Genomic DNA, 27,355 nt, shown 5'->3' on the forward strand with positions numbered 1-27,355 from the left:
TCTAATAAATTCAAGAAGAGGGAAGACTCCCAAACCCTTTTTATAAGGCCAATATTATCCTAATTCCAAAACCAGGTACAGACACAACAAAGAAAGAAAATTACAGATCAATATCTCTGATGAACACAGATACTAAAATCCTCAACAAAATATTAGAAAACTAGATCCAGCAATACAGTAAAAAGATCACACACCATGACTAAATGGGATTTATCCCAGAGATGCAAGGTTGGTACAATATTGGCAAATGAATAAATGTGATGAATCACATAAACAAAATGATAGAAAAAAATCACACGATCATATCAATAAATGCAGAAAAGCATTTGATAAAATCCAGCACCCATTTATGATTTTAAAAAAAAACTCAGCAAAGTGGGAATAGAGGGAGAACACTTCAACATAATAAAGGCCATGTACGAAAAACCTACTGCCAACATCATACTTAAAGGGCAAAAAATAAAAGCATTTCCTTTACAATCAGGAACATAGGCGTATCTCCGCTCACTACTCTTATTCAACATAGTACTAGAAGTCCCAGCCACAGAGATCAGACAAAAAGAAGAAATAAAAGGCATCCATATTGGAAAGGAGAAAGTAAAACTGTCATTCACAGACAACATGATATTGTACATAGAAAACCTTATAGACTCCACCAAAAAACTGCTAGACCTAATAAATGAATTCAGCAAAGTAGTGGGATACAAAGCCAATATTCAGAAACTGATGGCATTTATATATACCAATAATGAACTATCAGAAAGAGAAACTAAGAAAAGAATCTCATTTACTATTGTAACAAAAATACCCAAAAAAGTACCTAGGAATAAACTTAACCATGGAGGAAAAAAGGTCTGTACTCAGAAAACTACAGGCACTGAAGAAAGAAACTGGGGAAGATACAATAAGTGGAAGCATATACCATGTTCATGAATTGGAAGAATTAACACCATTAAAATGTCCATACTACCCCCAAAAAACAATCTATAGACTCAATGCAATTCTTATTAAAATACCAATGGCATATTTCACAGATCTAGAGCAAATATTCCAAAAATTTACATGGAACCAAAAGAGACCCAAATAGACTCAGCAACTTGAGAAAGAAGAACAAAGTCACAAAATGAACTCAAAATGGATAAAAGCCTTAAATATAAGTTGTGATACCACAAAAATCCTAGAAGAAAACACAGGCAGAAAAATTTCAGATATCTCACTTAGCAATATTTTTTCTGACATATCTCCTAGGGCAAGGGAAACAGAGGAAAAAATAAAGAAATGGGACTACATCAAATTAAAAGGCTTCTGCACAGCTAAAAATACCATCATCACCATGAAAAGGGAATGCACTGTTTGGGAGAACACATTTGCCAATGATATATCAGAAAACGGTTCAATCTCCAAAATATATAAAGAACTTATAAAACTCAACACCAGGAAGACAAACAATCCAATTAAAAAATGGGCAAAGAGCTTGAATAGACACTTCTCCAAGGAAAACATAAGTATGGCCCATAGACATATGAAAAGATGTTCAACATCACTAGTCATCAGAGAAATGCAAATTAAAACCACAACAAGATATTATATCACTCCTGCCAAAATGGCTATCATTAATAAATCAACAAACAAGAACTACTGAGGATGTGGAGAAAAGGGAACTCTAGTGCACTGGTGGTGGGAATGCAGACTTGTGCAGCCACTGTGGAAAGCAGTGTGGCGTTAACTCAAAAAGTTAAAAATGGAACTGCCTTTTAACTCAGCAATTCCACAACTGGGAATATATCCTAAGAATGCTGAAACACCAATTCAAAAGAACATATGCACCCCTATGTTCATAACAGTGCTATTTACAATAGCCAAGATATGGAAACAGCCTAAGTGCCCATCAGTAGATGAATGGATAAAAAAGTTTTAGCACATTTCACAATGGAATACTCTGCAGTAGTGAAAAAAAGAGAGAAATCTTACCTTTTCTGACAGCATGGATGGAACTGGAGATTATTATGCTAAGTGAAATAAGCCAGCTGGTGAAAGACAAGTACTCTATTATCTCATATATACATGGAATATAATCAACAACAATGAAAAAACCTAACAAGCAAAATAGAACCAGAGGCATAGAAATACGGAACAGACTAATAGCTGTAAAAGAGGAGGGAGGAGGTGGAGACTGTCCGATAGAAGGTGAAGGGATTAGTCAAAGAACACGGACAACAGTGTGGGAATTGACTGTGGGAGCGGTGGATGGATCAGATGGAGGACAAAGGGGGAAAAAATGGGGATAACTGTTAAATATAAACAATAAAATATTTAAATTTTTAAAATATAGAGAAAGTGGTAGGGATTAAAGGAAATAGCAGGTAACAATAATAGTTTTCTTTACATTTGTCATTTTTTTAAAGTATATTTTATTGATTATGCTATTACAGTTGTCCCTATTTTTTTCCCCTTTGCTCCACTCTGCCTGGTACCTCCCTTCTCTCTGGCAATGCCCCCCTTAGCTCATGTCCATGGATCATGCATATAACTTCTTTGGCTTCTCCATTTCCTATACTACTCTTTAACATCCCCATCTATTTTGTACCTACCAATTATGCTTCTTAATCCCTGCACCTTTATCTCATTCTCCCCCTTCCCCTTCCAAGCTGATAACCTCCAAATGATCTCCATACCTATGATTCAGTTCCTGTTCTGCTTGTATGTTCAGTTTGGTTGTGTTTTCTAGATTCAGCGGTTGATAGCTGTGAATTTGTTGTCATTTCAATGTTCATAGTTTCCATCTTCTTTTTCTTAAATAAGTCCCTTTAACATTTTGTATAATAAGGGCTTGATGATTATGAATTTCTTTAAATTTAAAGCATTTAAAGCATTTTAAAGCAGTCTGGGAAGCATTTTATCTGCCTTTCCATTCTAAATGATAGCTCTGCTGGATAGAGTAATCTTGGTTGTAGGTCCTTGCTTTTCATCACGTTGAATACTTCTTGCCAGTCTCTTCTTGCCTGCAAAGCTTCTTTTGAGAAATCTGCTGACAGTCTTATGGGAACTTCTTTGTAGGTAACTCCGTATTTCTCTCGCTGCTTTTAAGATTCTCTATTTATCTTTAACCTTTGTCATTTTAATTATGATGTGTCTTGGTGTGGTCCTCTTTGGGTCCAACTTGTGTGGGACTCTCTGTGCTTCCTGGACTTGTATGTCTACTTCCTTCACCAAATTAGGGATGTTTCCTTTCATTATTTTTTCAAGTAAGTTTTCAACTTCTGGCTCTTCCTCTTCTCCTCTGGCATCCCTATGATTCAGATGTTGGCACTCTGAAGATGTCCCAGAGTCATCTTATTTTCTCCTCAATTTTTAGAATTCTCATTTCTTCATTTTGTTCTGGTTGACTGTGTACTTTTTTTTTATGTTCCAAATCATTGATTTGAACCGTGGCTTCCTTCCCTTCACTGTTGATTCCCTGTGGATTTCTCTTTATTTCACTGTGTAGCCTCCATTTCTTCCCTTATGCTTTTGCTGTACTCAGTGAGTTCTCTGAGCTTCCTTATCACCAGTGTTTTGAACTCTGCACCTGATAGGTTGGCTATCTCCATTTCGTTTAGTTCTTTTTGGGTTTTTTTCCCTTGTTGTTTCATTTGAGCCATATTTATTTGTCTCAATTTGGCAGCCTCCCTGTGTTTGTTTCTGTATTTTAGGTAGAGCTTCTTTGACTTCCTGTCTTTGCACACCTGTTAATTTTTATTGGGCAGAGCCTTAGGTATTCACCAAGGTGGGGCAAACCCCTTCACCACTTTGAGGCTCTGTATGTGGGGGAGGTGTCAGAGAGGGGACAATGCTGCTGCCTGGCTGCTGGAGACTTGCTCGGCACTCGCCCCATTTCCAGTCATTTCATCCACTTCCTGTATGCTACTGGCCCCTTCTATCTGTTGCCCTGGTGGTGGTTCCCAGAGTGGGTGGGCTTGCATATATTCTAGGACCACGTGGGCCCTTTAAACAGACTTTCCTGAGAGACCGGCAGTTTTTTCCACAGCCCCAATCCCCATTGGTTTTTACAGCCAAAAGTTAATGAGGCTTTATTTCCCCAGGCCTGGAGCCCTGGGTTTTGCAGACCGGCCTGGGGCTGGAATCGCTTGCTCCCCAGGTATCCCTCCTGATGTTTACCCACACACTTGCATGTAGGACTACCCCTTTCACTGGCCACTCTCTGCCTGGGCTCCCTATCTCTTCCCATCCTAACCATCTGGATAAATATGACCTCTTTAAATCCTTGGTTGTCAGACTTCCATACAGTTCAATTTTCTGGCAGTTCTGGGTGTTTTTGTTTTGAAGTTAGTTGTGATCCTTTTTATGGTTGTTCAAGGAGGAGAAGCATGCCTACCTATGCCTCCTTCTTTACCGCACTACATTTGTCATTTTTGATGCATTTTATAAACATTAAAGAAAGAAGTTAACCTTTGAAGTTTCACAGCTAGGTAGAAACAAGGCAAAATCTGAGTGGTACTGGGTTAATTATCTTGTGTTTTTCTTTCACTGCCTTACATTCTTAACCATCCTTTACTAAGCTCTCCATTATTGGTTTGGCCAAAAAGTTCATTTGGTTTTTTTCTGCAAGATGGTTCTAGTAGCACTTAGTTGTCTTTAACTTCATTCAAAACAAGTTTGTTCAACTGTATTGTGACAGCTGTCATATCAGAGTTCATTTACAAAAAAACATCAAAATTGGTTAATTTTTGTGTAGCAATTTGGACATTCAAGATGAAAGAAAATACTCAACATTTAAAGCATATTATGCTTTTTTATTTCAAGAATGGTAAAAATGTAACTGAAACGCAAAAAAAAAAGATTTGTGCAGTGTATGGAGAAAGTGCTGTGACTGATGGAAGGCGTCAAAAATGGTTTGCGAAGTTTCATGCTGGCAATTTCTCACTGGATGATGCTACATGGTTGGGTAGACCAACTGAAGTTGATAGAGATCAAATTGAGACATCAACAGAGAACATTCAATGTTATACCACACAGGAGACAGTTGATATACTCAAAATATCCAAATCAACGTAGTTATTGGTGAAAATGAAAAATGTCTTTATTTTCTCTTTTTTTGTTTTTTTTAATTTATAATTTATGTTTATTCTATTACAGTTGTTTCAATTTTTCCCCCTTTACCTCCAGCCACCCATCCCACACCCACCGCCCACTCCCACAGTCAGTTCCCACTCTGTCGTCCATGTCCATGGGCCATTCATACATGTTCTTTGTCTAGTCCCTTCCCCTTCTTTCCACCATTGTCCTCTTTTTTATTTTTTATTTTTTTATATTTTACTATCTTACAACTTTGTCAGTTATTTTTTTTAATTTATTTACTTTTTAAATACATTTGTCTCTGCCTCCCCCCCACCACTTTCCCTTGCCCCCTCCCTCCTTCCCTCCCTCAGCTCTTCCCCTTTGGTTTTGTCCATGAGTCCTTGCTATATGTTCCTTGACTTTCCCCTTCCCTTCCCTTTCCCTGCCCCCCACTTCCCTGTTGTCTCTGTTCATTTCTTTTCCATTCAGTGTTGCTGGTCATATTTTCCTTGCATCTTTGCATTGTTGGTTAGGTTCCGCTTATAGGTGAGATCATATGGTATTTGTCTTTCGCCCCCTGGCTTATTTCACTTAGCATGATGCTCTCCAGTTCCATCCATGCTGTCGCGAAGTTTAGTAGTACTTTTTTTCTTTCTGCTGTGTAGTATTCCATTGTGTATATGTACCATAATTTTTTGGTCTAATCCTCTACTAATGGGCATTTAGGTTGCTTCCAACACTTGGCTATTGTAAATTGTGCTGCTATGAACATTGGGGTGCATAGGTTCTTTTGTATTGGCGTTTTGGTGTTCTTAGGGTATAGTCCCAGCAGGGGAATCCCTGGATCAAAAGGCAGTTCCATTTTCAGCTTTCTGAGGAAATTCCACACTGCTTTCCATAGTGGCTGCACCAGTCTGCATTCCCACCAACAGTGTACTAGTGTTCCCTTTTCTCCCCAGCCTCGCCAGCACCTGTTGTTTGTCGATCTGTTTATGATGGCCATTCTGACCGGTGTGAGGTGGTACCTCATGGTGGTTTTGATCTGCATTTCTCTGATGGCTAGTGATGCCGAGCATCCTTTCAAATGCCTCTGGGCCCTCTGTATCTCCTCCTTAGAAAAGCATCTGCCCAGGTCCTTTGCCCATTTTTGATTGGATCGTTTGTCTTCTTGGAGTGGAGTCCAGTGAGTTCTTTATATATCTTGGAGATCAAACCTCTATCTGATGTATCATTAGCAAATATATTTTCCCATACGGTTGGCTCCCTTTTCATTTTGCTGATGTTTTCTTTCGCCGTGCACAAGCTTCTTATTTTGATGAGGTCCCACTTGTTTATTCTTTCCTTTATGTCCCTTGCTTTATTAGGAGACATATCTGAAAAAATTGCTGCGTGGGGTATCTGAGAGTTTCCTGCCAATGTTCTCCTCTAGGACTTTGATGGTGTTGTGACTTATATTTAAGTCTTTTATCCATCTTGAGTTTATTTTTGTGTATGGTGTCAGCTGATGATCCAATTTCAATTTTTGGCATGTAGCCGTCCAGCTTTCCCAACACCATTTGTTGAAGAGGCTGTTATTGCTCCATTTTATGCTTCTGCCCCCTTTGTCGAATATTAGATGTCCATAGAGACCTGGGCTTATTTCTGGGCTTTCTATTCTGTTCCACTGGTCTATGGGTCTGTTCTTTGCCAGTACCAGATTGTTTTGAGTATGGTGGCTTTGTAGTAGAGTTTGATGTCCGGTATTGTGATCCCTCCTACTTTGTGTTTCTTTCTCAAAATTGCTGCGGCTATTCGGGGTCGTTTATGGTTCCATATAAATTTTTGAAATGTCTGATCTATTTATGTGAAATATGTCATCGGTATCTTAATAGGGATTGCGTTGAATCTATAAATTGCTTTGGATAGTATGGACATTTTGAGGATATTAATTCTTCCAATCCATGAGCACGGTATATGCTTCCATTTATTTGTGTCTTCCTTAATTTCTTTTTTCAATGTTGTATAGTTTTCTGCATACAGGCCTTTTGTGTCTTTGGTTAAATTTATGCCTAGGTACTTAATTTTTTTTCTTGCTATATCGAATGGTATTTTTTTTCTGATTTCTTCTTCTTCTATTGCATTGCTGGTGTACAAAAACGGCTTTGACTTCTGAATGTTGACTTTGTATCCTGCTCTTTTGCCAAATTGACTTATTAGGTTGAGGAGTTTCTTGGTAGAGTCTACAGGGTTTTCTATGTACACTATCATGTCATCTGCAAACAATGATAGTTTTACTTCCTCCTTTCCTATCTGGATGCCTTTTATCTCTTTCTCTTGTCTGACCGCTGTGGCTAGGACTTCCAATACGATGTTGAAAAGAAGCGGTGAGAGCGGACATCCTTGTCGTGTTCCCGATCTTAGTAGGAAAGCTTTCAGTTTTTGCCTGTTGAGTATAATATTAGCTGTACGTTTTTCATATATGGCCTTTATTACGTTGAGGAATGCCCCATATATTCCCATTTTGCTGAGTGTTTTGATCATAAATGGGTGCTGTACCTTATCAAATGCTTTTTCTGCATCTATCGAGATGATCATGTGGTTTTTGTCTTTTCTTTTATTTATGTGATGTATCACGTTTACTGATTTGCGTATATTGAACCATCCCTGCATCCCTGGGATGAATCCCACTTGATCGTGGTGGATAATCTTTTGAATCTATTGCTGGATGCGGTTTGCCAATATTTTGTTGAGGATTTTAGCGTCTATGTTCATCAGCGAAATTGGCCTGTAGTGTTCTTTCCTTGTAGCGTCTTTATCTGGTTTTGGGATCAGGGTGATGCTGGCCTCAGAGAAGGAGTCTGGGAGTCTTCCCTCCTCTTGGATTTTTTGGAATAGTCTGAGAAGGACAGGGGTTAGCTCTTCCTTAAATGTTCTGTAAAATTCTCCTGGGAAACCGTCCGGTCCTGGGCTTTTGTGTGCTGGGAGTTTCTTGATGACTGCTTCAATTTCCCCAGCTGTTATCGGTCTGTTCAAGCTTTCTGTTTCTTCCTCCTTCAGTGTTGGAAGATTATACTTTTCTAAAAATTTGTCCATTTCATCAAGATTTTCAAATTTCTTGGCATATAATTGTTCATAATAGTTTCTGACGATCCTTTGTATTTCTGTGGTATCAGTTGTTATTTCTCCTCTTTCATTTCTGATATTATTAATTTGGGTCCTCTCCCTTTTTTTCTTGATGAGTCTGCTTAAAGGCTTGTCAATTTTATTTATCTTTTCAAAGAACCAGCTTCTGGATTGGTTGATCCTCTGAATTGTTCTTTTTGTCTCTATGTCATTCAGTTCTGCTCTACTCTTGACTATTTCCTTCCTTCTACTTGCTCTGGGATTTATTTGTTGTTGTTTCTCCAGTTCTTGAAGTTGTAGTGTTAGGTCTTTTATTTGAAATGTTTCTATCTTTTTTAGGTAAGCCTGTATTGCTATGAACTTCCCTCTCAGGACCGCCTTTGCTGTGTCCCATAGGTTTTGAACAGTTGTCTGTTCATTTTCATTTGTTTCCAGAAATTTTTTTATTTCTTCTCTTATCTCATTACTGACCCATTCATTGTTTAATAGTGTACTGTTCAGTCTCCATGAGTTTGCAAGTTTTTGAAGTTTCTCTTTGAGGTTGATTTCGAGTTTCAAGGCCTTGTGGTCTGAGAAAAAGTTTGGTATTATTTCAATTTTCCTGAATTTGCTGAGGCTTGCTTTGTGTCCTATCATGTGGTCTATCTTTGAAAAACTGCCATGAGCATTTGAAAAGAATGTGTATTTTGCTTCTTTGGGATGTAAGGTTCTATATATGTCAGTTAAGTCTCTTTGATTCAGTGTTTCATTCAGCGCCACGATATGTTTATTAATGTTTTGTTTGGAAGATCTGTCCATTTTTGACAGTGGGGTGTTGAAATCCCCTACTATCAGTGTGTTGCTGTCTATATCTTTTTTGAAGTCATCCAACAATTTCCTTATAAACTTGGGGGCTCCTATAATGGGAGCGTATAAGTTTACAACGTTGATGTCTTCTTGATAGATTCTTCCTTTAAGTATGATAAAGTGCCCCTCTAGGTCTCTTTTTATGGCCTTTGTTTTGAAATCTACTTTGTCTGATACAAGTAAGGCAACGCCAGCCTTTTTCTCACGCCCATTTGCTTGGAATATTATTTTCCATCCCTTTACTTTCAATCGGTGTAGGTCTCTTGCTCTGAGGTGGGTCTCTTGTAGGCAGCATATGTGTGGGTCATGTTTTCTTATCCATTCAGCTACCATGTGTCTTTTGATTGGGGCATTTAGTCCATTCACATTGAGAGATATTACTGATAGAAACTTACTCATCTTTTCTCTTTGTACCTGTGTTCCTCTCTGTCTCATTCTTTTCCTTCATCTGCTTAAACCAGTCCCCTTAGCATATCTTGGAGTGCTGGTTTGGTAGAGATGTATTCTTTTAGCCTTCTTTTGTCTGGGAAACTCCATATTTCTCCTTCTATTTTAATGGAGAGCCTTGCTGGGTAGAGCAGCCTTGGCTGTAGGCCCTTGCTTTTCATGGCTTGGAATATTTGTTGCCATTCCCTTCTGGCTTGTAGTGTTTCTGTTGAGAAGTCAGCTCCTAGGCATATCGGGGCCCCCTTGTATGTTACTTTCTCCTTCTCCCTTGCTGCCTTGAGGATTCTCTCTTTGTCTTTGACATTTGCCATTTTAATGATGATGTGTCTTGGAGTGGACCTCTTTGAGTCCCTCTTGAGTGGGGTCCTCTGTGCCTCCTGGATCCATGAGAGCCTTTCTCTCCTCAAATTAGGAAAATTTTCCATCATTACTTTTTCGAGGAGGTTCTCTATTCCTTGCTCCTCTTCTTCTCCTTCTGGTATCCCTATTATATGGATATTATTGCGTTTCAGGTTGTCCTGCATTTCCCTAAATGCCTCTTCATTCTTTTTGAGTCGTTTTTCCATTTCTTGTTCTTTCTGGTAGCTTTTTTCTACCTTGTCCTCCATCTCACTGATTCGATCCTCGGCTTCATCCAGCCTGCTTTGGATTCCTTCTACTGTGTTCTTCCATTCAGAGATGGTATTCTTCATATCCTCTTGTGTCTTCTTGATAGTTTCTATGTCCTTTTCCAGGCTGATATAGTTTGCTGTAAGATCCTGATAGTTTCTCTGCAGTTTCTCATAGTTATCTTTGAGCTGGCTGAGCTCATTGAGCTGCCTTAGAACCATTGTTTTGAATTGAATATCTGATAGTTCCCTTGCCTCTATTTCATTTAGCTCTTTCTGTGGGGAGTCCCCTTTGCCACTCATTTGAGGGGAACTTCTTTTTCTTCCCATTTTTGTGAGAGTCTGTTAAGTATTTTTGTCCTTTACTTTTCTTTCTGGGCTTGCCTCTGATGATGTCAGTTGTTGACCCTATAGGGCCTTGGGTTGTTTGTTTGAGCCTTTCAGGAGTCTAATGCCTGTGTCTGACTCCTGTTTGGAGCAGCTCTGTGACCCCTTCAGTCAGGGCTGGGCTATTTTTTGGGATCTCTCTGCGCTCTCACGCGGGCTCCTTGAGCGCGTTCCCAGCGTGGCAGGGTCCCCCACCTGCCTGGGCCCACATGTGCCTGCCCCAGACCAGGGGGCTTATTCGCGACCTCGCGTGCTCATCTGGCCCCCCTTGGCACGTGAGCTTCTCAGCACTGGTCAGTTTAGGGTCTTCTATTGTGTATTTTCCCCGCTTTTGGCTCTTTGGGTACGTTGCTTGCCCTCGCCAATTGGGGACTACGGAAATGGGAGGAAATCAGCTCTAGGACTCTCCGGTTAATCCTGTTTCTGATCTCTCCTCCAGGGACTCTGGGCAGCTCTACTAATTTTGTGGGCCGCTCCGCAATCGCGGCGGGCAGGTCAATTTACGCCTGCCCTTGCTGCTCTGTGCACTCCCTCGCAGGCCGTATGGGTGCCAGTCTGTGTGAGGCCTTGCCGGCCGGTGCAAGCGTTCGCCAGCCCGCGTGCGTCACACACACGCTCGCCAAGCCTCGCCGGTCACTCGGTGCAAGTGTGCGCGCCTGCTCTGGGTGTTTTGGGGGTGTCTATGTGTGCTTTTCGGCTTTTGGCTCTTTGGGGGTGTGGCCTCTTTCCACGCAATGGAGACTACAGCAAGGAGAAGGAGTCGGCACTGCCCGGTTCCTCTTCCCGTTCTTTCTCCAATGCCTCCGTTTCTAGTCTCCCCTCAGGGGCCTCTGGGCAGTTCTGTGACCCCTTCGGCCAAGGACCCACCCCTGTGCGGACTGCGTTTCAATCGCAGGCCTACTGGTTCATGCGCGCCCCGCTTCTGAGTCTTTGGGGTCGTGCCTTTCCAGCCCACAATGGAGACTACCGAACGGGGAGGGAGTCAGGACTCCCCGGTTCCTCCTCCCGTTCTTTCCCCAACACCTCTGTCTCCAGTCTCTCCTCAAGGCTCTCCCAGCCAGTCTGCACTCAGCCCCGCAGCTCACACACGTACAAGCTGTGTGCAGAGCGCACAAAAGGCAAATTAATTGATTCCCTTATGCCTGAGCGAGATGGTAGCTGCAGAGTGGGAAGTGCGTTACCACCCGGGCTCCACCAGCCGCCGTCTCAGTTCTCTTCACAAAGTCTTCCACACCATTCTTTTCCCAGGCACCAGCCCACCCTGCTGCCGCCTCTACCCAGCAATCAAGGAGGGCGGCTGCCGCTGCAACTTTTGCGTTTGCTCTTTAAATGTCTTTTTGCATCCCTAGCCACCTGTCTCTGGCAGAGAGCGCCCCTAAGCTTTTTGGGGTTGCTTTTTGTCTGTATTTTCTTGGCTTTAGCTGCTGTAGTTTAGGGGTTCCTGTTTATGATTCAGACCCCGTTCTTCTCGGGGGAAGCTAACTGGCCGTTTCAATGTCCCTCTGGTGCCAGTGCCCGTGGGCACCCAGCCCACCCTCTCGAGCCTCCACCGCAATTCTCACCCGTTGGGATGTGTGAGAGTAGAATCCACTGTCCGCGGCACCAAGGCTCCTCTCCCACTATCGCTCCACTGCTTTCCAGGTGATTACTCCATTATTTAGTTGCAATTCCAGTTTGGTTTTGGGAGGAGGTCAGCGTGACTCCCATTCACTCCTCCGCCATCTTTTCTCTCGAAAAATGTGTCTTTTACGGGAAAAACTAAACGAATTTTTTGGCCAACCTAATACATCTAGGCTGATACAGTTGTTCACCCTTAATGGATCATTTAGATTCATACTTAGCTCTCTGAAGGACACCTAAATCTTCTCCCCAACCTGACCTCTCTGAAGAATGATGGATCCTCCCTTCCAATAACTATGTCATCACATGTGACTTTCTTGGTAACTCTTGTCTTACCTTAATTGTCCTGTTATCTCCACTCTCTGCAGGTCTCCTTTCCATATTACACAGTACTGGCCCTCAAACGTCACAAAATAGAAATAGAAAATAACCCAGGCTGGAGACTAGCGAAGAGTACTGACCTCATGAGTCAGATCAGCACTTCGGTTCCAACTCGGACATCAATTTCACTCAGTAACTTTAGGCAAATTACTTATAAAAAATCAAGGAATGGAAACATATAAGAGCTGAAAGGGACTTTCATCCTATTTATTTAAAGGGGAAAAATATCCTAAGCAGCCTTCTATGTGCTGGTCCCTGTGTTAGACTCAGCCCTCTAGCTGCTCACCATCTAATGAAGCCAAGAGTTCGTATCAGACAAGGTGCTTCCCCAGAGGAACACTCAGTAGAGATTACTTGTGAAGCCCCTGGTTTACAGATGAAGATACTATAAACTAGAGTTGGGAAGATACACTAGAAATATAAATCAAAGAGTTCTGAAAGTATTAATGGCTCATTTTTATTGCTGTCTTTGTGAGATAGGTGAGACAAATTTTAAATTCTAGTCTAAAAGCAAGGAATAAATTCATTCACTCATTTATTTTGAAATCTAGATTCAGGCACTGTGTTAGGTGCTGGAAAAACACAAGTGAAAAGAATCATTACAGTTCTCAAGCAGCTCAGTCTAGCAGGAGTCTACACCAAAAAAGCAATAATTATAATATTACAGTAGCAAACTCCATTGATCTGAGATATTGGAAAATATGGGAATAAATATATGCCCCCATTTACCTACAGCACAGATTTAAACACACAAACACATTTATGTACTAATCAATAACTAAGCAGTCCTAGGAACAGACTTGTACTCAATAAAGAAATCCTGAGGAGGAAAGTTGTGACATAAACCCTGCTGTAAACGTGAAAAAAACAAGAAATTACTGTTCTCTTTGCCAAAGTCTAAATCCTGAGAAAAGCAAAATAAAGTGCAACTTAGTCTGAATAGAAAAAGCAACAACTTTCAAGGCAGAAATAAATATCTCTACAACTAAGAGAAAACTAAACATTAAGAGAATGGTCTGAGTACAAGCATCTCAAATATCCTTAGAGGAAAAAATACTATCATTAAAAGTTAATTCCCTTTCCCCAGGTTTACAGACAAATGTTAATCATTATATACGTACAAAACTTGTCTAAACCACTCTCCCTGAAAGACAAACCATTCACTGGTAAGTTAACACATCCTTTGGGTCCTCTTTCTTTTTGAAGGGTATAAAAATCCCTGTAATTTGATAAAAAGCCTCAGGATATGCAGCTCTAAGAATTAAACCTTCCAGAAACCAATGTTAATAAACTAAAAGAAAAAGAATTTTAAAAAGGATATTAATCCCTAGTCCTAAGAAAAAAACTTCTCTACACTTTATGAAAAGTCCCCAAAGATGAAGAACCTATACCCAGAAAAGAACAAAAACAAACAAATTTGCTTAATAATTTCAAAATAAGCACAATTATCTTTCCAGAACAATAACCTCAGGAACAGTTCTGAAATTTTAGACCCTATTTTTCCCATAACAGTAAAGAAATCTGATGGGAAAAAAATGATATAAACGTCTAGGTAACATTTACTTAGGAAACAGCTAACTTGCTTTTTAAGATCTGATGGGAAAGTGACATGCTTCCTTAGTACTTATATTACTGATTTTACTATATATATAAGTAAAAAGTCAGAAAAACAGCCCACTATCTAATCATTTCTCAAGTTCAGAAGTTAGATAAAAGATTCCCAAGTATTTGTATAATCTCTTCCTTGAGTTCCCACTGAATTATTCCAAAATGAAGAGCTTAAGATTTATGAGCAATAATTACAGTAAGTATGTCACTTCAGAACTGATTACTCTCTTTCACAGTATTTTCATGGGCTATTATAACATGTCAGACAACTATACTGAGCAGCTAATCAATTCCAAGCTACCGATAACCATGTGAAATGTCCAAAGCACCTCCATACTCCTGTAGCAATGTCCCAAACCTAGCCTTAAAACAAACCCAGATGCGGGGCCCCATCAGCACCTCAGACTAAAACTAGGGCAAGAAGGAGGGAAAAAAGAAGCTTACAGAAGAGAATCCAACAATGACAATTTATAAAGTCTAAAATTATTTTACTTGTCTTTTATCCCTCCCCTCTCCATCCTCCTACACTATCTAGCACCATTTCTACAACTTCTAAATCCCTTTCTAGACCTCTCCTGACCTGTTCCCTGCAGCTACCAAACTATTTCTCTACTACCTTTCACTCTAATTCTCACAACAGATGTTAACATATTGTAGTTACCACCTTTTCAAGCCCATGGCCTAATTCCTCGTTTAGCAAGCTTCAACCCAGACTACACACCAACTCACCACAATTTATATCCGAAAGTTTTCTCTCAGTTCTCAATTTTCTTGACCACCCAGCATCACCAGATAGCACTGACCACCCTCTCCATGTACAAGCTCTCTCCTATATGGCTTCTGTAACCCTCTCCCAGTTCTCTTCCTACCTCTTAACTCTTCCTTCTCTGCTTGCAGCCCCATGGCTATTGGTCTGCTCTAAATCACAGATTGACCTATACTTCTCTATGCTCTAGCCCAGGTTTCAACTCTTTTATCACCAACTTTGACTGCTTCCTAAACACCAGTAACCTGCTTCCACTGTTACTAGACATTTTTCCTTGCATTCATTCACCAAGTGTCTGCTACATGTTATTAAGTATGTTAAATGTTAAGTATATCAAGATCAAGCTCTACCTTCAAGGACCAAAGGTAAGTAAAAATACATTTAAAATAATGTGTTAATTCGAACACAGACATACAAAGATGAGGAAGAACACAAATAATGATAATGTAACAATGGTTTCCTATATAGAGCTTAAACACATTATTTATGTGCATTTTTTCAATTAATTCTCATAACAATAACAGGATATACAGAACTAAAGGCAAAATCCATTATCCAATTTAATACCAGGTTATATAACTAGCAAGTGAATAATTGGGCATTTGAAGTCAAATTTCCCCGGCTCCAAAACCCATGCTTTCTCTTCAATGTCCAATGAAAAGAAATCTAAATCTGATGAGTCAGGACAGAAGTCAGCTCGGACACCTACTTAAGATCAGTCAATATTTCAAGAGAGTGTCTAATGCCACAATCAAGGAAAACATTGCTCAGAGAAATGACCAACATGAGAAAAAACTTAGAACTTGGATGTACCAGAAACCCTCAAACTCAGTAAGCCTAAAAATAAGCACAGGATCTTCTTCAATTACTGTATTTCATTATTCTAAGGCACACTTGTATTCAAATGTTAACATTTCTGAAACATGATGCTGTGTCATGGTTTAAATGGCATTATTGTTTCCTTTCTTAGTGGTACATAAAACAATGGTGCCTCAGAATTTCTGGTTTCTTAAATTTCATAAAATAAGCTAACTTCCTCCCAAACAAAATCTTCAAATTTAGGTCCTTTGAATCACCAAGATATCATTTTTAAAATATTTCCTCTATACATCCATTATTTTCCATTTTCACAGCCACCACTTTAGTTTAAAGTCGTATCAACTGTGCACAGGTAAAATACCCTCCTCACCAGTCTCCTTGAATCCAGTTTTTCCCTATTTCACATCATCGAGTATAGCACCACCATGGATCAATCTTTCAAAACTACCACTGCACTCATGCTTCTCCCCATCTCTAAAATCAGCTTCTCACTGCACATAAGCAAAATCCCAATCTTGTTTCAAAGCCTTCCATGATTTTGTTTGAGCTAATCTTTACAAACTTTCTTGATTATTAATCAACATAAGCCTTTCACTCCAAGCAAGCTCTTCTGTTCACAGTCCTTAAATGCTCTAATTTGTCTCTTAACCTCACCAGTCCTCCCCTCTGACATACACTCCACCCTGATGCCATTCAAATCAAATAAATGCCAAGGCTCACCTCAAGCTTTATAACCTCCATGAAATTTCCCTCAAGCATTCTAAGCTATGCCCTCTTCGGAAGTTCAGAACATGTACCCTTCTTGAATTGCTATATTTAAATGTTCATGGGGGTATGTCTTATTTCCACAATGAAATTAAAAGGATCAAAGGCAGAGACTATATTTTGCACTTACACAGTGCAGTTTAGTGGTTAATTGCATAGCCTAAGTTTAACTCTCAGCTCCATGAATCTTTCTGTATGACCTTGGGCAAGTTACTTAAACTCTGTGCTTTGGCTTCCTCACTTGTAAAATGGAACCAATAATGGTATGCACCTCAGAGGATTGCTGTGAGAATTAAATGATGATGTAAGACAGTTATTGAAACATAAAAAACTTTGTAAGTGTTAATTGCTATTTTTTTATTAAGAAAAATCACCACGTAAGTGTTGGAAATGATACATAAATGTTAGTTGTTATTATTATTGTTAGTTAGAATCTCCATGTTCATGGTGCCTAAAATAAATACATACCATGTACTTAGTAGTGATTTGATGGAGAAAGCGAGGAGAGGTCTTCACATGAGAGAAAGCTTTTGAGGAAAGTATCTATTTCTGACATTCTAGGGAACAGCTGGAGAAATCTATCCCAAGAATGGCAAGAAATACCTCTTTGGGAATCTACAATGTCTATGTACTCTCAGGAGGAATTAATAGGAGAATGATAGGAAAGGCATTACATAGGAAGCAGAGCTATATGTTCTTAGACCCACATGTACCATGTACACCTGCACTATAGCTTTGTAGCTGAGACTGTCATACCAGGAAAACAAAACTCCATGGTGAGATTAGGATGAACAGGTACTTACTGAGCATGCCTCTGTAATTGAGGTCCATATCCCGGCTCTCTGATCGAACTTTAATAGCATCCAGAATGGCATCAGGAGACAGCAGTCCCGAAGGCCTCACAACATTCAGAAGTTCGGTGAGGCTCATCAGAGGCAAACGCACAGCCTGCATGATTTCAGCATGATTCTCCTTTGAATTGTGCTTACACCAGTTTAACAAGGCTAGGAAAATATCTTTTTCGGGAGCTGCAAATGAATCTCTTAATACGATGTTTAAAAGTGCTGTCTGAAAAGGATAACAAGAAGAAATTCCAGTTATACAGAGCTCAACCATGTTCATTATCCAAAAGAAATGCAAGTGTCAATTATATGTAAACAATTAACTCTTTTTGACCATTTTCTCTCCATCTTTGTGCCATCCACTCTCTTGCACATTGTGGCTGTATGAACACCTGAAGGCATCTTGTACCACTACATCAAACATCGAGTCTTTCTAACACATCTGCACCCATCTTTAATAAAATAACAAGAAAAAAATGGCAACATGAGGAGTTAGCTGTCTTTCCATACACATTCTTCAGGAGAGTTTACATTTATGAGTCAGTAAGATACATCTAGCATTTAAAATTCAAAATCTTTTGTTTCACAGTATTACTGCACTACCATATTTTTGATTCTCAGATTTTCAGTCTGACCTCCAGCAGTACAGTGCAACCCTCAAAAGACCTTGCCTCTAAAACTGAAGTGAATAATAAAAATCATAGTTTAAACTCAAAACAAGATATGTAGTTTTTTAAATAGGTATTCTCATTCGAAATATTCATGTCCTAGGAGGAACACAGAAAGGAAAAGGTTTTCTCTGAACCCTGGAGGTTCAGAGAAAGATTGAGCAAAATAGTTTTACTCTATTATACAGTATAAAATACCACATAATAGCTAATGTTAAGCTAACAAAAATATTGGGTTGGTCAAAAAATTTGTTTAGTTTTTTCCATAAAGACATATTTCTCATTTTCACCAATAACTTTATTGATTTGGTTATTTTGAGTATGTTGGCTACTTCCCACATTGTATATTATAGATTGTTCTCAATTAATGTCTCAAATTGATCACTATCAACTTCATTGGTCTACCTGACAGTGGAGTATCATCCAGCAAGAGCTCCAGCATGAAACTTCACAAACCACTTTTGACATGTTCTATCAGTTATAGCACCTTCTCCATATACTGCACAAATCTTCTATTGTGTTTCAGTTGTGTTTTTACTTTTCTTGAAATAAAGCATAATATGCTGAAAATGTTGACTATTTTCTTCCATCTTCAATATTAAAATTGCTACACAAAAACTCACCAATTTTGATGTTTTTTAAAAATGTACACTGATATGACAGCTGTCACAATACAATCGAACAAAATTGTGCCGAATGCAGTGAAAGACTACTAAGCACTACTAGAGCCATCTTATGGAAAAAACCAAACAAACTTTTAGGCCAACCAAATATAAACAAAACAGTAACTTAAAGATATCCAATGACACAGCTGATCTCCTTTATGAATTTTTTCTCTCATAATAAGGAATTATCCTCTTAATCAAAGAAATACAAATTGAAAAAATAGTATGTAATACTACAAAGAAGCCTGTTTGTTATCACACTGAAAACCACCACCCAGCATCAGCCTCTTTAGCACATCGAATTTACCAGAAGAACCTTAAAAGAAAACAGAAGCAATCTGCCTTTCTCTTACATGATCTAGAGTCTCAGTAGCCAGAGGCAGGTGGCTAGACAGACAACCTCTTCCTCACCTTCGACTTCTATTTTTTATTCTTTGTCCATTGCTACATTTCTACTGTTCAGATATAAGTAAAATAATTCATGTCTGTAAATTCCTTGTAAACAATGACACACCTTAGAAAGGGAGAGAAAGCCTTCACTTGAGAGCACCTCCTGAGCATTTCTGTCCATAAACATGCAGCACATGCAAGTTAACTTGGGAAGTGAGTAGAGACTGGCAACATCAAAAGTCATACAGACATTCTGAATGTTAAGTATGGTGCAGAGATACTCAGAGGTAGAATCCTCCAGCTCTGGAAATCCATATTTGTGAGCCAGGCTCAAAAAGTCCAGCAGCACCTCCTCCTTCTCATCTGTCAACGTTGCCCGCCCAGTGTAAATGTATTTAAGTAGCATTGTGAATGCTTCTGCAGTGGTGTCTTGAAGAGGGATTTCTGCTTCAGGTTGAGATTCTCTCATTCCACCATACAGTAATGCTCTGCATGTCAGAGAAGAAATGCATGAGAAAAACTTCAAATAAGATTTGCTACAAAATTATGAAATAATTGCTATCAACATTATACAAATATAAGTTTGTTCAGTGACATAAAGATTCAGGAAAAGAAATGTACAGTAATCATTTTAAATAGTTCTTTAAAAAATTAAGAGAAGTAATTTTAAAACTATTTTGAATGAATTCTATAGACAACTGGACTAATGAAATACCCTGAAAGCTCAAGATATGTAATAGACATTCATTACATAAAAAGATGTAAGTGCTTCTTTTGAGAAGAGCAGTGAAATCAATATGAACATGTTAAAGACCAATAAGACAGTTTAAAAAGAAAAACTCTATAGAAAAGATACAATCAGATAAAAACGAGCACAATCAGGTACCATTCTTCCCTGTTAGACGGGCAAAAGTTAAAAAGCCTATTAATATTCAGGGCTGAAAAAGCAATGGAAAAACAGGTTCTCTCATATACTGCTTCCAGTATAAATGGGCACCCCTTTTTAGAAAGTAATTTAAGTAATATCTCTTCAAATCTAAAATATGTATACCCTTCAACTCAGTAATCTCACTTTTAGGACTCAGTTCCAGAGACATAATACAGCATGGTTTTAAAAATAAACATATGAGAATGTACACTGAAACAATGGAAACACTGGAAAAAAATCTTAAATGTCCATCAATAGGAACATGATTGAGAAAATTGTAATGTATACATTCTGTGCAGCCATTAGAAAGATGAAGGGAGGTCAATATACACTGCCTTGGAAAGATGTCTAGGATTTACCAGGTTAAGTTGCAGATCCGTATGTGTTGAATAAAAAAGTATACAACATCTACTTATGTGTGTATGCACATAGGTATATAGATAGATAGATAGATAGATAGATAGATAGATAGATAGATAGATCTATTTATATTGAGAAAAAATCAGGGGAAATTCATATGAAACTGTTAACAGTGGTTGTCTCTAGGGACTAGGAATAGATCGCTGGGAGGAAAGGACTTTCAGTGTTACTTTATAAATTAAAAATGAAATTGGTGATAAAATTATGGATGATTTAACTTGTTTTGTCTTTCACTATTTGTCAGACTTTTTAAAAATCCCCATATTATTGCTGATCTACTCATCTAAAAACAATGAAAACTAGACAATTCAGTCATGTAATGGATTTGAATTTCTACCTCTATTACTCTAGAGAAATAATATGAACCAATTAAACTTTCAATCTATCAGAAAAGAAAGGGGAGCCAGAGGATGACAAAGTAGGACCACAGAAAAGGAAGAGTAAAGAGAAAGAACACATGTAAAAGTGAGAGCAAGAGAACAGGTGGTAAAAAGAATTTCCCCCTGCTCCTAACATTCTGAGAGCAGGACTAGCATTTCAGGGTCCCCTCCACACCTGTCAGGAACTCTTCTTACCCTCCCCCAGGATCCAGCATTCTTTCTTGGCTCAGAAAAAGAGGTAAAACCATCTAGCAAAAGAGTCATGAATATTCTAAGCATACCTCTTCATTGGGTATACTCTGCCTAAAAATACCCTTGAAGGTTTCAAGTGATCCAGAGAACTGCCAACCACAACTTTAAAATTACTAGATTAAAAAACACCTTCCTGGGAAGATCTCACCAACACTTACTCCCGCATAAACTATGATATTTACATGGATTCTCAATGCCTTAAAAAGTGCTTCTGATGAAGCCCCTTTGGGACCCTAAATATGAATCCCCAACTTGTGGAAAGCTCCCTCCTGTACGGTTAGTTTGTCCTTCTCTAGGAATTGAGAGGCTCTATGACAACATGTAGCAAAGCCTCTCCTGACTACTGGCAGTTAACTTACCTTTACACAGGAATGGTGTCAACAATAAGAATTTAAGATAACACTGGTAATGACTCGAGTTCAGCCTCATGAGCCATCAGATATTAAGGTTCAATATCCACAAACAGACATCAAGAACAAGGTCAATAAGTGAGGGAGTATGTTCCATTCACTTAATATGGTCTTTAAATTTTTTAAGTATTTGAGTTCATTTAAAGAATATACTGATCACCTAAAAGATACTCATTTATAGTTGTCTCAAATTATATTTGAAAGAAGGTATAAACTATTAACAAATATTAAACATAAAACTGAAACATTCTGACCTAAGAAAGGATTCTTCAGAAAACACTTTAATAGTAATGAGTGGACCAAAAGTAAAAACTGGAAAAGAAATACAAAAGGAAAACTGTGCAGCGGACAGAGGCTGGTAACGAATAATGATTAGACCAAGGCCATTAGCAAGAGGAATAGGAGACTGTTAGCAAGAACTCTTAATAGACTCTTCTTTTTTCTAGGCTTCTTGCTTCATCTACAGTGCACTTTATAGGTACAAGATGGAATGTTCTAAAATTTTTTATAAAATACTACAAAAATTCTCCTTAAACAGTAAGTATTTCTAAGAGACACACTTCACTATGTGACTCTGGGTGTTCCTGCTACACTGTTTCAGTTACTTCCTATTATAAAACCCAGACTGCAGTTTTCACTTGAAGGAAACTGAATTTTTCTCTAAGCCAGTATCTCAATTTTAGATATCAAGTTTCCCAGGCAAATCAATGCTTTTATGGTACAGACTAATGGATTTATCAAAGAGAAATTATCACTCAATGATGATTGCCTTTTAACTAACACTAGGTATAATACAGAGTAATCAGAGCTCACTTTAACATTTATAACCCTGGAAATTAAGGGTTTGAGTAACAAGAGCTACATATAAATACAAGTTGTACATTAATTAAATACATAAATATTTTATTTAGTTTTAGTTCTAGTATAACTATGAAACAGTCTCAGTTAATACTTAAGTTTCCTTTAATTTGGCATCGAACTGCTTGTCTTATATCTGTTGGGCTACCTACAGGTCCTGGACATCAATAGTTTGAAACTAAGAGGTATCTGTGTTCATTAGAAAGTCCAAAGGGCCATCTGTCTACACAACAAGAAGCCTATCTGCCAATGTATCACATTAACTTCCATCAGTAATCGATGGTGAGAAGGTGAGGGCAACAAAAACTCAGCCTAATAAATATTCTTGAGATCTTGAAAACTGATTAATTAGATACAGTCTAGCCTGGGGAGCCTCCTAACCCTGTAATACTAAGATGGCTCCTGAAGAAAAAGGTAATTTTCAAAAAATAACAAAAAGTCTACAAAGACAAAATTCTTATAGATGTTGAAGGATTGCCAGTATTTATTGTTATGCTTTGTTATTTTTTATAGACTAAAAAAATACCAATGTTTATGCAAGTTAACTTGAATCTTCAAAAAGTATTACAGACTTACCGAAAATATTGGCACCTCGCTGCTAAAATTACCCGGTGGGCAGGAAAACGTTTCTTTTCCACAACAAATGTGACATCACCATATTCTTCCCCAATCAACAAGGCACCAATATGTTCAGACAAAATGTGCACATGATCAATTTCCCCCACTGCAGTAAAGGGGCGAAGAGGATGGCTGTTACTCATCTTGTAGAAGAGGTAACAGTGGATCTAGTTTAAAGAAGAGATGAGGGTTAGTGGTTGGGGGGAGTACATGTAGAAAATCATATACTATAAACACAGCTAAGTAAAACTTAAAACTACTTTAAAACACTCATATAAGAGATTTCATCGTTACTGGTATATTTATTAACCCATTTATTCTGGGAAGTAATTCACCTTGCTTCTGTTAACTCTACTACCTTCACTGCCTTATCACACTAGGAAAGCAAATATAAAGGCCAGGGTCCTCAAACACTAGCAGTACTTAGAGCTACCCCAATCTAGAACTCTGCACCCAAATACAGATTCCTTACTTCTCAGTACCTCAGGAAAATGAAAGTCAGCTACCAGAAGAACACCTCTTTTAGCACAGATTTAATAAGGTAGAATGTAATTAAATATACCCAGCAGAAAGACATTTAGGCACAGATCTAGATCTAAATCACAAAAAGAATAAACTAAATCATCACATTTCAAATACTTTCAGAGGTTTTGGTCTGAAACCATCTTAAATATCTTAGAAAAAAAACTATAATCTTCTGTATTCACAAAAATATCTTGACATTTATTAATGAAAATTTATAGCAAGCATCCTAATCCCCCTCAAAAGAATAACCCCAAATACTTTTCTCAAGACCAAACATTCATCCCTAATGATCACACTGCCTGTGTCTACCAGGACATCATTAATTTAATCTCATTTACAGGCACTTCCTTGCTTTTGTATGCAATGCCCTACAACAAACATTAACTGAAAAATCAAAAAGCTAAAACTTAAAAACTTTACATATTAGAAAAGGAAGTTATATGCATCAAAAGCCAATGTTTATATTCTTAAATCTCTAGTGTACGTGCAGGTACTGTTTTTTCAGGTATAAGTAACCTATTAAGTGGATGAGAGCCTTTGCTACCACTCAGGTGCCCTAAGAGCCAGCTATCCTCCCTTGTGCCAGAGTCTAGGGGAATTGTGCCAGATATGCTCTCTCCACTAACCCTCCACACCTTCTAAAACTCTCCACTTGGACCAGGAAGAATGAAAGGTTAAACTACTCCTAATCTTTAAACTTTCACCACCAGATCCATTATTAGCAAAGTGTATGAAAAATGGTCTTTATCCCCAAAGACTGCAGTGGAAGACCCAGGTTCTCCAGTTACTTGCTACATGACCACCCTAACTGAAGGATCAACAGCAAGGACTGTAATGCAGCAGAACCCGGAGGACGACTTAGGCAAACAAATACCATCCCAGGTAAGTGAACAAGCTCCTGGTCCCCTATGTTAGGAGCATCAAAGGACTAGCAACATACTACCCACATTGCCAAGGCAAATGCCTTTCCCTCAACTGCAATCTCCACTGGAAAGCCCTAAAAACGGAATCATCTCCACTCACCTGTGTATGAAAGACAACTTAAGAGGATCACTGTAAGGAGTGTCAGCAGATCATATGAGAGTCAATCATTTAATGTGTGATATAACAGTCTAACACAGAAATTGGCAAGCTTTTCCTTGCCAATTGGCAAAAGGGTCAGACAGTAAATATTCTGGGGCTTTGCAAGCTGCAAAGTCTATGTTACAATACTATTCAACTAAAAGCAGTCACAAACAATAATTAAATAAATGCTCATGGCTATGTCCCAGTGAAACTACTTACAGGAGAAGGCTGGACTTAACTTACAGGCCATAGTTTGCCAACCCCTGCTCTAAGATATGATCAAGGTCTGACGATGACCTAGACAAAGTTTCAAACTGTTTTTGTTTTTTGTTTTGATTTCTGACTAGGTTATCCAACCAATGTTCAAAATAACATGGTCATTTCCTATATCAACGATGAAATTCTGAAAGCAACTCATACCTGATTTCAAAATTCCATTCCTCCTCAACATAAATTCTGACATCACTATCTAATCCTTCAATGACGGTGCATGGCTCTGAACTAAACTGATGCTTTCCTGGCTGAAAAGATGCAATGCATATACACGAATACCTCAGTTTCAGACCAGAGCAATAAAGTGAGTAGAGCAGTAAAATAAATTGTAATGTTTCCTGGTAGAGGTTCTTACCTTCAATTTGTAAAAAATGCAACATCTGCGAAGCACAGTAAAGAGAAGTGTAATAAAATGAGGTGTGCCTGTACCCAGTGAATATATTCTCTGTGATAATACTCTTATGAGTAAGATTCAAATGACTGACTAAATGATTCTTCCTTTAAACAACTGATAGTCAATTTATTAAAAACGTTGACTTAAGTATCTGCAATGGTGACTTCAACCTCCACACCTGGCTCAATACTGATGGATGTAACCTGCTCAACAATCTCAGAAGGGCTGTGCAAGTCAATGAGTCTCTTGTGAATCCTCATCTGAAATGGATCCCAAGTCTTAGAACCCTCCCCACAGGGAGTTTTTCTTGTAGTGATTCTCAGAGTCCTGGCAGGCATCCGAACTGGTCCTGTCACTTTGAGATCCTTTTCTTTTGTGCCTCTGATCAAGTCAGCACACACCTTCTCCAAAGACTTTATACTGCGGCTGGTTAGAGTAAATCTTATTTGGTGAATTGCCACCTCTGGCTCCATGGATGTCTTTCTGGTATCTTTAAAAGCCATTGCTGCGGCATAGCTTCCTGACTGACTTGTTCCTTGGTGAGAGTGAACAGAAGTGAGTCAGGAACAGGAGTGGGTGGGACAGCACTTTGCTGCAGCTGCAACCATGTCTTCCTCAAAAAGCTACTAAATAACTCTTGACGCACAATGACTGGTTTTTGGTTAGCTAGCTCAAACATAAACTTATAATTCTTCAACTGATACACAATAAGCATTAATACTACATATGTAAATATCATCTTAGTAGGTTCTCTAGATCTGTATTTCTTAGTCATAAAATTTCATTTGTTACATGTATATTTTAATTATGCTTTTCCAACTAGAGACATAAAGCTAATATTGCCAGGTATAGAAAATAGCCACTTAGTATGGTATAAACACAAATTTCATTGGCATATAGAAAAAATTTTAATTAGAACAGTGATTCTCAGTGAGCTTGCCACATGTTGGAATCCCATAGAGAGTTAAAAAGAAAAAGAAAAAAAGAAAAAAAGGATGCCTGAGTCCCACCTATCAGAGATTCTGGTTTAATTGGTCTGGAATGTGTAATCACTATTCTGAAGTGATTCTAATGAGCCACTGATTTAGAGTCTGTTGTAGGTCCACAGCCCTTACTGAGGTACACAAATACACAAATAAAATACTAGCTGAGAAAATTCATATAATTCCATTTTGAGCCTTATTGTGAAGAGGCAAATGATGCTAACAGTTACCAATGCCACAACTTCTGTACAGAAAACATTTTCACCCTCTGCTGTAGCTTATCTACATAGTTTGGGTCCACTGCTTGCTTTTAAAAAAGTATGTGTTTTAGAAAACAATAACCTTAATTTTTTAAACAACCAATTTTAATTTGAAAGATAAAATTGAAAAAAATGTAAGTGTACAGGGAAAAACTGATTACTGACTTGTTTCTTAAGTTTTGAAACTTATCTGCCACTAATGACACAGGTGATCTTTAACAAATTTTCTAACTTCCATGACATTGTTTCCACACCCGTAATGATTATATTAGGGTTTTTTTAAGTTATACATTTTTAACTTTGCCACTGCCTTTTAATATCACTGTTTTGGCATGTCATATGAAGTGAACTCCCATGACTTCAGTATATGGTTGTACTCATGACTGTTATTCATTACAGCAAAAGAACACAGAACAAAATCAGCAAAGGTTTTGAAAAAATACATGGGGCAAAGTCTGAGGAAAACCAGGCACAAAGGTCATCTCCAATGGAGTTACACTGGAGATACTTAATTCCCCCACAAAGCTGTGACAGTCTGTGTTAGAGACTCAATGACCATGGTGTTTAATGGGAGGTTGTTAGTGTAGGTAGCCTTTCACTGGTATGTATCCAAATTCCAGATTCCATGAAGGAAAGCAGTGTTCAACATAAACCATACTGTTTGTACAGCTTAAATGAGCCACTTCCATCAAGTAATGACAGGAACCCTTCTAAAATCCAAGTTTCCAGATGCTAGACAAAGGGCAATTTTGCAAGCAGGCTTTCTAGAAATAAAAGTTTAATCCTACTGTGTTAACGTATTTTGTATAGCTCCAAAACCACCAGAGGATCTAATGATGTTAGAAAAAGCACTGAAAACAGAGTCTAAAAACCTATCTGATACACTTATTTAATCTTAGATTTGGAGAAGAGAAAGTATACTAAAAAAATAACCTACCCCACCTGCCCTGACCCCTGACCTCTAAATATGCCAGATTCAAACAGTTGTATGGACAGTTTTCTTCAAAACTTTAAGGA

The 27,355-nt window shown here is 38.4% G+C and overlaps 2 protein-coding genes across 3 annotated transcripts in view; both read right to left on the reverse strand.

Moving 5' to 3' along the window:
* Positions 1-27,355, reverse strand: part of BTBD9 (BTB domain containing 9) — a 459,841-nt gene that overhangs the window by 380,087 nt on the left and 52,399 nt on the right. For both annotated transcript variants that reach the window (XM_054569314.1, XM_054569315.1), the window contains exons 2-4: positions 22,797-23,005; positions 19,097-19,460; positions 17,211-17,475 (exon numbers count right to left, since the gene is read on the reverse strand). In XM_054569314.1, the coding sequence (XP_054425289.1) occupies positions 17,211-17,475; positions 19,097-19,460; positions 22,797-22,981 (814 nt within the window). In that variant the 5' untranslated portion in view covers positions 22,982-23,005. The remainder of the gene's footprint in view (positions 1-17,210; positions 17,476-19,096; positions 19,461-22,796; positions 23,006-27,355) is intronic.
* LOC129067433 (40S ribosomal protein S20-like) lies at positions 25,126-25,598 on the reverse strand. Its single transcript, XM_054569316.1, has one exon. The coding sequence runs from the start codon at positions 25,596-25,598 to the stop codon at positions 25,239-25,241; it is 360 nt and encodes a 119-aa protein (XP_054425291.1). The 3' UTR covers positions 25,126-25,238.

The sequence above is a fragment of the Pteronotus mesoamericanus genome, unplaced genomic scaffold, assembly GCF_021234165.1.
Source record: "Pteronotus mesoamericanus isolate MK-2021 breed Mesoamerican mustached bat unplaced genomic scaffold, CSHL_Meso_final contig_20, whole genome shotgun sequence".
In the NCBI taxonomy this organism is placed as follows: domain Eukaryota; kingdom Metazoa; phylum Chordata; class Mammalia; order Chiroptera; family Mormoopidae; genus Pteronotus; species Pteronotus mesoamericanus.

What these genes read in the sequence shown, in the direction of transcription:
- LOC129067433 (XM_054569316.1), bottom strand. Translation starts at nt 25,598, where the DNA reads ATGGCTTTTAAAGATACCAGAAAGACATCCATGGAGCCAGAGGTGGCA.